Raw genomic sequence first — 11,994 nt, forward strand, 5'->3', positions numbered from 1 at the left:
GTTGATGGCGACACAGTGTCTCCGCATCACAAAACAGACTTGCTCCCCACAATGCCTAATCGCTACCTCATAAGCCATCGGCGACAGATTGTCGGCTGGCTTCCGGTCACAAACTTCGGCTATTTTGGATAAATTTGCGCAAAACGATTCCACTTTTTCACAATTCTCCTAATACTCTTTTCACACCACGCGTCTATTTCGATTTCACCGCAGAGCGAAATCGCAAACCAACCTTCTCGGACGCTGGTAAACAAATATATGCTTGAAACACCGGGTTATTAAAATTTGAATGCATCTACGGCGGTTCATTGTTGTCCTGGCGCCAGTGAGCCGTCCATAAAAAAGCCCCACAAGTCTCCCGGGGCGATTAAATGGCATAAATTACAACTAAGCTGTCACACAATAGCCTATCTCAAGCGATAATTCCCTGATATCAATCGTTTCTCCGTCTTTGCTATATTTGAAAAAAATAGTGCCGACTTTTCGCTGTATCCTTGCTTACCACGTTTTCTTTGTCGTCGCCAGCTTTTTGCCTTATAAGTTTTTCCTGTATCGCGCTTTTCGTTGACGTAACGTCCGCAGGGACATTTCTATTAATTTAATTATGCGTTTAATAATAGAGATATGTCAATCATCGCATTGGATTGCAGCACGTGCCGGGAGATCGCAGACTGCCCGTCGCCAACTCCGGCGGTTTATCTTATTCCTTGCGTCAAGGAGGTGCCTTTCTCTTGGCCAAGACAAACCTTAAGTAAACCTTGCATCGCACGAGTGTATCAAAAGATGAACTTACCAGAAGCTGGTGTTTCGGAGCGTTTTTGAAAAAGGGCCTGAAACACACATTAAAATCGTATAAGATTATTCCCCCCTACCTGAGCAATAAGGAATACAAACACAAGCGAAAACAGTAGCCAGCGAAATCCCTAGGGAGAGGACCTGCTTTCAGCTGCCAAGCGTGGTAAGGAGAATTAAGCAGTTTATCCGTGCATCTTCAGTGATGCGATTTAACGGGTAACGGCAGGGTAATGTGAACTTTTTGTCTTATGTTTTCTTCGTTCCGCTCACATAGATTTTCCCGGACCTGAGAAGGACAACTAAATACATTACAGTGGCAGCTTGGAGTGAAGAGTACGAAAAACGAGTTTATTTTGACGGCGCCAGTTATCTCGCAACTCATTGAATCAAATCGCAGGGGTTATCTTCGTGGGGAGTCCTTATTCTCAACACTACAGACTCTGTTTATACTTCAGACAGTGGTGTATGCTAACGAGCTACGTTCATTTGCTACGATGGCTAGCCAGAGGAAACGTCAAAGAAGTAACTCTCCGTGTAGACAAGCTACAAAGTTTCCAAAACTTCTCACGGAACAACAACAAAACAGACCTTTATCTCTGTTGGATTTGAGTGCAAAATGCGTTGCTGCGAATATTCCTTTTCAACACATAGAAGAACATAGTTCCCCGATTCCTGAACCGGTGCAACTGAAGATAGTGTACTGGTCTTTCCCAAGACATGCAAGGGATATTTGTATGTATTCGTCTCTACATGCCACATCGTCACAAAACGAAGCTAAACGTCTACCTTTTCAAAGAGGACTGGCTCTTCTAGAACAAAATGCTATCAAGGATGTTCTTCAAGTTGGTAAGTGAATTTATATCATTGCTGTACCAAACGTTTATCCCCACCGGCTCCACTGTCCGTCTTTGGAGCGTGAAAAATTATTGAATTGACAAAAAAAGTCTCCGATAATCCTTAATATTTTGAAATATTTTACGAAAGACGATTTCTTAATCCTATAGAATAGAAATTGCGGGCATTCGTGTTTAATTTCATGTGTTTTTTCGCCCTACAGTGAGATAGCGCCAGCCTGTCTACCTCTCGCTTCTCAGGATAGCATCAACCCACGGTGTCTATTTACCTCCAGCTTAGCACCAAACCTCAAAAAAATTCCGCACCAAAATGCCGTATTCTTTATCTGTTTTGGCTTTAAGACTTTGAGAAAGTTTTTATTTTATTATTTGTAATAAATTCTTTAAAATCTGCCGCCAATTTAATGTTACAGTCACAGAAAGTAACTTGAACCAGCAGCAACAGATTTGTGTAAATCCCACCTCTTTCATTGTTGCTAGTAGAACTCAGTGCCTTAAAACTTGTTGCAGGTTAATCAAAGGTAACTACGTTGCTTTTCGGATGAAACAATTTTTACGAAATTTCATACCTTTGGTGCTTACAGCTCCTATATATATATTTTATTTTTGCCTTTTAAATTTTCTATCGCTAATTCCGTAATGTAGCTTGCTTTTCTCAAATCTCTCCTTTCTGGTATTAAAACTTGCTCTAGGGCAACTGGCCACTTCACAGTGTTCTCGTACCTTTCAGAGCTTTACGGTACGAAAGGTAGCATTTGTTTTCAGATATGTCGGCTTTTTCCCCTATCTAAATGGATCTTAAACACCAATATTTTGCTTCGTTTGTGTCACAAAAAAGCGTACCAAAGTTTGCATAACTCATTATACACTAAATCGCACGCTTATTGAAAACTGATTGAATTTTGCTTCTAAGACTCTTAATCTCGCCGAGGCCTATGATTTTAGAAATTGGCTTGGTCTTAATAAGTTTGATTCCAGATCTTTCGGATATCGATCTTTAACCCTGGAGGATCAACAGTAAACTTAATTGAGATTGAACTTGCTTTCTAGATTTGGGGCTCTTGGGACGATATTTGGGCAAATTCCCCATTTTTCTCCTGGAAACATTTCATCCCATCTCCATTTTCATGCCCTTCCGCAAACTATTATTTTGTTAAATACTTTAATATAAACGCTGAAACAAATCATATCTTTTGTTATCACATAAAATCCTGACGATTTAAATCACACCAAAACTGGCGTTCTCTAAATGTTACTACAGAGCTTACTTTTTTGCGAAATTTAAGGCATTCATCACGAAAGTTTTCAGTTAATTTATGACTTTATCTAAATTGCAAACAAAGTATTTATTTATTTTGGCCTTTGTAAAGAGTGAGAGACTACTCGAGTAAATAGGTTATATCTTAACAGACGAGGGGTCTCTTCCAAATGAATTTTTCTAACCTAGAGTAAATTCATTTACTTCTTTGGTCTTTCAAGATTCTTTCACACTTTTTTGACGCTGACAAATAAATCCCTTTATGCTAAATTCACCACATCGTACCATAAGCCGACTTGTTTTACTGAGGAAGCCTTTGACGTTACAATTGGTTTTTTCACACCTGATACTTCAGAAGAACCCTACATGTTTGTCACTTTATCATTGCATTTCAGCTTTTTGCGGCCCGAATGCGTAGATGTAAGAGGATTAAGAAATAAAAATGGCCTCTATTTTCTTCAGAAACGCCCAAGCGGTCCGCAGTGACTAATTTAAAAATATTGTTTTAAAGTCCTGCGAATTTTGGTTGATTCTAATTTTTTTGCCTCCCTTCTGAAACGAATTCGTTGTGCTACCTTTTTCAAAGTATATGCTTAAAACCTCACGTAAATGTGTCCATAAGTCATAAATTAAAAGAACTCAGGGGCCGACAACTAATACATGGAGAACTGAACGAAAAGGAGTTCTCTTTGTCTTTAAAATAAATTGTAGTTAAGTTTTTCAAACATTTTGAACTTCTAAGTTCTTTCAGTTACCCATGCGGGAACGCTGGAATTGTCTGCACCGAATTCTAAAACATCAAGTACACCATTATCAAACCTTTAAAACCATTAGACGAGATGGCGCTGAAACACTTCGGCACTCAAAATATTCCGGCAGTCACGAACATAACCAAGCTCTTAATACATTTTTTGTCGCCAGGGGCTAAAATTGCGGTGGATATGGTCTGTAAAAAGAGAAACAAAAAGACTTGCTGGCGGGAATAAATAGCGCCATCTGTCTGTAATGACGGGGCTAAGTTTTAAAAGGGTTCAAAACCCATCGTATTGATTGCTGTTTAACGATTAAAGGCCAAGGACAAAGAAAAAAGCCCGCAGGAATAACAAAATTCATCAGTTCAAATGAACAAGGCTTGATTCTATATTAGAAAAAAGTTATCACACCGACACTGACGCATTGATCAGTTATAAAAGGCGTGGTTTATTGACTCAAATTCCGGGAAAGTATCAAACTCGGCTTGCCTGGAACTATGCTGACCAAATGAACTTACTTCTTATTTATATTTCCAGGTTTTCAACTCAGTGGCAAGGTGGTGGAGAAAGGAGATAGTAAATATGGTAGACATGAAGAACAGTACAATGTTTCTGTTGGATTTGATAGATGCAAGATCACGGAAGTTTCCTGCACATGCGGGAACAAAGACATTTTATGGTGCGCTCACGTGGTAGCCCTTTCACTGTTCCGAATTCGAAATCCAGAGAAAGTTACTCTACGCGTTCCAATCTCAGAGACTTTACTTCAAATGAGCCGCGAACAGCTCCAAAAACTTTTGCAGTATCTCATAACCGAGCACCACACCGAAGTTTTGCCGACTGCTCAACGACTGGCCGACGAGATTTTGCTCAAGACTTCAGAGATTAACCGCCTTAACGGCGCTCCGGATCCTACTGCAGGCGCAAGCGTGGAAGATGAAAGTTGCTGGCACTTAGATGCAGAACAAGTCAGACAACAAGTTAGAAATTATCTGTCTCAAGGTGGATATTACGGTAGCGGGAAACACCTACTGTCCATGTTTGCCAAGGTAAGAGAACTATAAACAAAACAAAAAAAAAAACAAACAAACAAAAAAACAAGCAAAGCACGAACAACATACATTATATATTCAACGATGGAAACTTTGTGAAGGCTTTACACGGTACGATTTGTCGGCCGGTTTTGTATAAAACGTGTAATTTTTCCTCCAAAGATCTTCCCGTAGTCCTTTGAGTATACGCCATTTTCAACGCTTTAATTTTTTAAGTATTTGTGCGCATTACCCACTTGCATACCCTTTGCCTTAGAAAAAAAATATGTTGCAGTGCATCAGATTTTTTGAATCGGACCGATCTTCATTCCCATGAATCCGTCGTTGTTCGGCTGTCAAAATACACGCAGGATTTGCGCTGCGACGCCGTCGGGCCTATAAATCCGGCCGACAAATCGTACCGTGTTTCTTCAATTTCGGATTGAAAGCAAAGCCGACTCATGAAAATTTTATCGAACTGCAATCTGCTGCTATACAGATGACAGGAATACAACTGAAGTTTTAAGTAAAGAACCTTCTTGAAACCCCTAAGTGTCACTTATAGAAAGTAGAGATATCACGGAAAATACTTAAGGAAAAGTTACATTTCAAGGTTGATATTTGCCACGGACAGATATCAGATGTTTATACTCAAGATTGCAAAATCTCGTTTCGGATTACTTTGAAAACGTATCGAAGTTATAAATCATTGAATAAGTAAAAAAAATTGTCACTATGTTTAAAACCACAATTGACGGAAAATTTGAAAAGGAATACGCTAGTTTTTTGCAAAGTTGTAATGTTCTATTCACCGCTTCTTCCTCAGGTCCGCGAAATGCTTCGTGTTCATGACAACAATGGTTCACGCATGCTCAAACTCATTACAGAGCAATTCTTAGCCGACCCAAGACTCCAAATATGGAAAGAACAGGGAACCTCTATGAACGACAAATGCCGCCAACTCTGGGATCAGCTCGGTGCTTTGTGGGTGTGCGTCGTTTTGAACCCAGACAGTACTCGTGCGGAAAAAGCCGCATGGAAATTGCAATTAGAGACCTGGAGCCAACAAGAAGTTTGTCCATTAGAGAACCCGGATATCCAAGGGGAGGACGATGGTGAAGATGTAGCGGACGAGACGTGTCATCGACTTACTGTGTTTTCCAGAGCCGTGCAGGCATGTGACTTAAGCTGGGATGACAAGACGCTGAAAAGCATCATTGGACGCGCTGACCAGGATATAAACAATGAACATCTAACATGGAAAGGTGAGATAATGAACGTGGTCTCATTCATTTTCAGAACCAAAAGAATTTTTTTCCCGGGGGGGGGGGGGGGGGAGGAGGAGGTCAAACGTGAAATGCAAGTAAATATTCTACCGTACTGAATGGTATAGGCTATGGAACTTGGCCAGAGAGGGGAATATAAGCAAGGATTTGAGCAGACTTAGCGAGGAAAAAAGAGAACTTACATAAACTAAACCACCCTTATTTTTCTTCTGCAGAGGAGGTTCCCATGGCCGCTGCCCGAGTCGATGCCTTGAGGGCTCATGGCTACCCTCAAGAGGGTTTGCGACTGGCTGTTGCCGTAGCACGTGGTATGAAGGAAGAGCAGTTGTACAAGGTCCACGAGATGGAGAGCTTATTGGATAGTTGTGATGAGGTGGACATGGATGATAAACTATGCCACACAAGCTCGGAGAAAGACGAATATATCGAGGGTTGGATTGGACACCAATTGGAACCTATTGTAATATTATACGATACGTTAATTGAAGAAGCTCTTGGTCCACTGGACAACGATTTTGAACAAAATGATGACGGGGATGCTCCACCTTCCGAGATGAAAACTTTCACAAAAGTTCCAATTCCAGTGTGCGGCACCGGAAATGAAACTAACTTGACTCTTGCTTTAGAAGTTGCACTAATGGGGCTGGGTCAGCAGCGAACTGTCCCCGTGGGATTTTATGCGCAAGACAAGGCTTGCCGACAAGAACAACACTTAATTGCGCAACTTAATCTTCTCGATTTGGATGACAATGTTCTCTTTAGTGTTCTGAAATCTCAAGCTGAACTTTTGCTAAAAGGCGGCCCGTTTAGTGGCCTGGGGCTTGGCGTGAAATCAAACAGTGTTCCAATGCACACCTTTGCACGTTTTCTGTTCAGCAATTTTGTGAACAAGGATTTGGACCTCGCTTTCAATATTGGCCTGCGTGCAATGCGTTTTCTACCATTACAAGATTTCTCCGAGGATATTGCGGATGAGGACATTCCTATCGTTGGACCTTACGGAAACACTAGATTGTACACATTAGGTCATTTACAATCACAGCAATGCGAGTTGGCATCGCGCCTACTCAATGCTGCCAAAGACTCCGCCGACCGTTTGTCAGCGGTTCTACATGCATCTCAACAGCACATACACTCGGCATCTCAACTCTTTCGTCTCGCACAGGAGGCGTTCAAACTGTCCAATGGCGACACACACGATTCACATAACACTGACTTACTCCACTTTGCTATGGAAATTGGACTTAAAGTATTGTGCATGACCCTTAACAGTGAAAATTGGCGGCGCCGTGAAATGGTTCAATGGCTAATTGAATGCGCTGTGGAAGTCGGTACATCTGCTCTTAGTCACGTCATGAAGAACTGGAGTTCGCTGTTCACGCCAACAGAGGCCACGTCTCTAGTGGCTACTACCGTAATGGCTCCTGCTACAGCTGTGCGTCTTAACCTTACGGTACTGGAGAAAGAAGCGCTTCTATGCTGCGCACGCGCGCTAGCTCTGCAGTGCGCCAGTCGTGATCCTCAGCGATGCTCTCTCTCGACCCTGACACTTTGTGAGAAAAATTCAGCCGCATTTGAGGCAGCATATCGACTTGTGGTAGAGTCAGCAGCGATTGTACCGCCTACTCAGCTGTTTGCGATCGCACGTTACATGGATTATCGTGGATACCCACAGAGAGCATTCAAACTTACCACCCTCGCAATGAAGCATTTCAATCTGGCTTACAATCAAGATAGTCACCCTTCAATTGGTGATATTCACTGGGCATGCGCTTTGTCGCAGGCTCTGGGACATAGCGAGCTGACACAGATCATACTGCTCATCATCAAAGCGGTGCATTGTCCGACAGTGCTCTCAGACCTGTTGTTCCGATGTACCTTTGCCCACGCCACCGCTGACCAGGCCCAGACTGGGCAATACTTTATTAAGGACAACTGTGCGCTTAGCTGTGATAAAGAGCCACTGAGCCAGCTTATGGAAGCCACCATTAACGCGTATGTGAACACTGTTCATAGCAGGCTGAACCATATCAGCCCAAAGCACTACATGGACTTTGTGTCCTTTTTAACAAGGGCGCGAGAGACGTTTCTATTAGCGTCGGATGGAAACGCCCGCTTTCTGGCGCTTATTAATAACATGAAAGTTTTGTACAAAGGCAAGAAAAAACTCATACAGATCGTCAAAGAGACTTTTGGATAAACGTTGAAAGATTACAAATTTGAATTATAAATTTTATTTATGAAAATTAGCTAACACATTTGAGCTAAAGGATATGAATAGATTATACGATGTTGATATAATAGGCGATGATGACATTGTGCATCGACATTTTAATATTTTATTTACGCAAACAAGAGCATCTCTTCATTGCATTTCGCCTCTAAACTTGGAAATATGAATTTGTTGCTTCGGAACGCTATTACCGTTTTAGGTAAAGAGGTTTCATTTCGAGTGGTTTAAATAAAAGATATTTTGTTTTAGAGATAAAAGTCGTGTTTTTGTTTGCTCTTTAGCCTGTTCATGTATTCTGAAGGTGAAGATTGGTGAAAATCGTCTCTTAAATGTAAAATTTTGCGAGTGAGCAAAACAGAAAAAAGAAAAAAGAAGAAAAGACTGGGGCTGGAAATTTTCCGGCCCCAGTCTTTCCCATTCTCAAGACTTTCCCGACTTACAGATATTTAAGAAAGAGCAAAAAATCCTTGGAATAGACCTGTGAACATGCTTAGGTAGAGTTAAAACCCTGAAAAAGTTGAGATGCGAATCAGTTTTGCTGAGGTTCGCACATCCCGCGAACGGGCTCTTCGTGTTAGGAGATGGTTTCTAAATGGACCAATTTGTCTTGTACGTATTGCTTTCCCATTTCAGACCACGTGATGTTACTCCAGGGAACAGTTTCTTTCAAATATCGTCTTATGCACGTGCATATATATGCAGAACTTATGAAAAAACAAAACGAACATTCACGTGGTCTGAAATGGGAAAACAAAACGTAAAGGCCAAAGCGGTCTATTAGAGGAGAGATCGCCTTGAAATGGCGGCATTTTCTCTATAGCAACTTGAACCTGTTACCAGGTTGAGCTTCACATCCTTTGGAAGATTGTATCGGACCCGCGCAAACAAAAAAAAAAAAATTATAGAGAGTTGAAATCTAATAGGCCAACAGAGAGAAGGAATGCTGACAAAAACAAGTAATCGACCCACCCTTAGCACTACCAGATTTGCATGCTCTTAGACTCCGTAGGAATTTTCAGGGAGAAAGCAGTGTTTAGTAAGGTTCAATTCCTTCAAATAAGCAACTTCCCTGTCCGGAAAATGGTCCCTTTTCAGTCGGTAACGCAAATGAAAGTGTCTTTTAAAAAAGTGAAAAATGTATCACATAAAGAGCAATGAATAATTGAAGCTGCAAGGTCCATAAATGGCGCTCAGTTATGTGTCAATATCACATCCTCACCTTGTACAGTTCTCTAATTAAATCCGAATTCGTCCAAAATGTAACATGCCAAGGTATCTCCCTAATTAAACAAAAAAATTGCAAGACCATTTACGACAGGGTTATTTGATCAGGCCAAGTCCTCGGATTAGCCTTAACAGGGAAGAGGGGTTAAGAGATTCTTTAAAAAAAAAAATTACAGCACAAGAACTGTAAAAGAAAAAAAATCGTGAATAAGTAAGCACGAGAAACCTATTCAAGCAAATCTAATTAGGAAGAACTTTACTAATAATAGTCTAAACAAAATTGTCTACACAGTGGTGTATTGGCACTAGTATACTTTTGCTAAAAAGGCTTATAACCTGATAGAATTGCTAATTTTCCATTCCCCACCCACCGTCTCTGAGTCGGGATTGATTAACCACGTATGTCATATCGTTGTGCTATTCCAGAGGCTTGAAAATGTGCACTCACATTTATTGATAAAAAAGTGAATATAGAAAACCAAACCCTAATTGGCTTACAAGGTATGAAACATAGAACAGAGAGAAGCCCTGGGTGGCAGGAAATGTGCTGCAAATAAAGAGGGGGACATTGGGGTGTATTAGAAACCGCAAAACCGAAGAAAAAATTATCCAAAACCGCAAAACCGCAAAAAAATTCGGCCAAAACCGAAAACCGCATACAAAACCGTCAGAAAACCGATACAATGGTGACAAGTGGGGCATACAGAGCAAACTACACTAACACTTTATTTTATCAAAGTATTTATGAATGTCATGGACTTTATTTCTGCCGCTCTCTCGAGCCCGGACTTTATGGGCTCATTTTCCGTAAAGCATTTTCATGTGACCTCTCCGGGAATTCAGCTCTATTATCACTCAAACGTTTTCTTTTGTTTCGGAGGAAAAACAAGGTTATTGATCACGTGACTGAAAACAGGCATCTTGTCTCCTATGGGACCTTACATTCTATTTATCAGGCCCTAGTACAACCTCATTTCAACTACTGCAATATTGTTTGAGGAAACTGTGGAGTAAATTTGCAGGAAAAACTGCAAAAACTACAAAACAGAGCAGCCCGTGTCTTGACCTACTCTGACTATGGCACTGATGTCAACAATTTATTTGAACTCTTAAAATGGAAATCCCTAGTCTCTCAAAGGCAAATTGAAAGAGCAACAATGGTATTTAAGTCCCTACAGGGACTAGCACAGTATCTCTGCTCGAAATGTCCATCGCGATCCAGGTTTTTGTTTGAGAGACTCTGTGAATAAGGTAAATGTTCCGATACCGCGCACAAACTACTGCAAAAAACAGCTTTAGGTATAGTGGCGCAGTTTTGTGGAACAGTTTGCCATTAGAACTACGGAAAGCAGAACCCCTGAATCAATTCAAACGACTGATTAAAGAGGTTATCTAAGCCATTATTCTAAACACGGCATTCATGGAAAGCAGCTTTTATTGTATGATATTGTAATAAGTAAGATTAGTTAATGTAGTTTACATAGTTTTATCTATACTTGGTCTTACATTTTTCATTGTACATATGGTTTTCATATTGCTGATGAATTGCATATAAATAAATAAATAAATAAATAAATAAATAAATAAATAAATACCACTCTATTCGAGATCAATTGCCGCTCAAATCTAAGAGATAGGATAAAATAGGAAAACCCAAAAAGCACATTGGATAACAAAACCGAAAAACCGCTCGTATTTTCTACAAAAACCGAAAACTAGATGCTAAAAAACGAAAAATCCGCAAACCGCAATGAACACCAAAACCGAAAACCCGAAGTCTTTCAGCACAAAAACCGAAAAACCGATCTAAAAAATAGCCAAAACCGCAAAACCGAAAATCCCAATGTCCCCCTCAATAAATGCAGTACAGCAGCCGGTTTTCTGCACGATTTGTGGTGAATTGTTATGAGAGATACTGCCTGTGCCTGTGCTTTCGACAGAGGAGAAGGAAAATAATAATGTTCGACCCACACATCTCCATAACGCTACACATTTAGTGAGATTCAGTATTGAAGTTATCAAACCATACCGATATTTCTTGTTTACAAACATTAACTTCACATCTCTTTTGTTATTCAAATTTGCCAACCACGGAACAAAAGAAGTCATTGTTTGAACAGCCAATTAGATTCTGGTTGGCACATTAATAACAATAGGTGACGCCACGAGAAGCATCGCGAAATCAAAAACCAGGAGCAAATCAAATATGCACGTAATAGAATGCTCCAGTACTTTGGTCATTTCACTTCACGTCGATGTTTTGAAATAATAGGACAAAAACGAAACATCGGTAACAAATTAATAAACGTAATTGCTGAACCAAAAGCTAGCTTTGCTTATAAGGCTATCATTTTATGGCACATTTGTTGCTTTTGTGGAGACGGCTTTTGAGTTGGTAAAAAATATATAGCTTCGCGAGCACAAACAAATTTCATGAGTTCACCTGATTCAATCGCACTGGACCAAGACGGTTAGTTTCAGTCACATGGGACAGTATACTAGTCGTTCAATAGGTTCTAGAACCTTGCAAACCTCAAGAAACTTTCATTACACGCCGCTAT

At 40.5% G+C, this 11,994-nt stretch overlaps 1 protein-coding gene across 4 annotated transcripts in view; it reads left to right on the forward strand.

The window, feature by feature from the left end:
* Positions 1–8,466, forward strand: part of LOC137973007 (zinc finger SWIM domain-containing protein 5-like) — a 435,845-nt gene extending 427,379 nt beyond the window's left edge. For 3 of the 4 annotated variants that reach the window (XM_068819713.1, XM_068819710.1, XM_068819712.1), the window contains 4 exons: positions 1,070–1,641; positions 4,197–4,708; positions 5,517–5,955; positions 6,192–8,466. In XM_068819713.1, the coding sequence (XP_068675814.1) occupies positions 1,290–1,641; positions 4,197–4,708; positions 5,517–5,955; positions 6,192–8,176 (3,288 nt within the window). In that variant the 5' untranslated portion in view covers positions 1,070–1,289 and the 3' untranslated portion in view covers positions 8,177–8,466. Of the gene's footprint in view, positions 1–707; positions 959–1,069; positions 1,642–4,196; positions 4,709–5,516; positions 5,956–6,191 lie in introns of those variants that run through there. The other variant, XM_068819711.1, reaches the window with a different exon arrangement.
* The last annotated feature ends 3,528 nt before the right edge of the window (positions 8,467–11,994 follow it).

Source organism: Montipora foliosa, chromosome 10, assembly GCF_036669935.1.
Source record: "Montipora foliosa isolate CH-2021 chromosome 10, ASM3666993v2, whole genome shotgun sequence".
In the NCBI taxonomy this organism is placed as follows: domain Eukaryota; kingdom Metazoa; phylum Cnidaria; class Anthozoa; order Scleractinia; family Acroporidae; genus Montipora; species Montipora foliosa.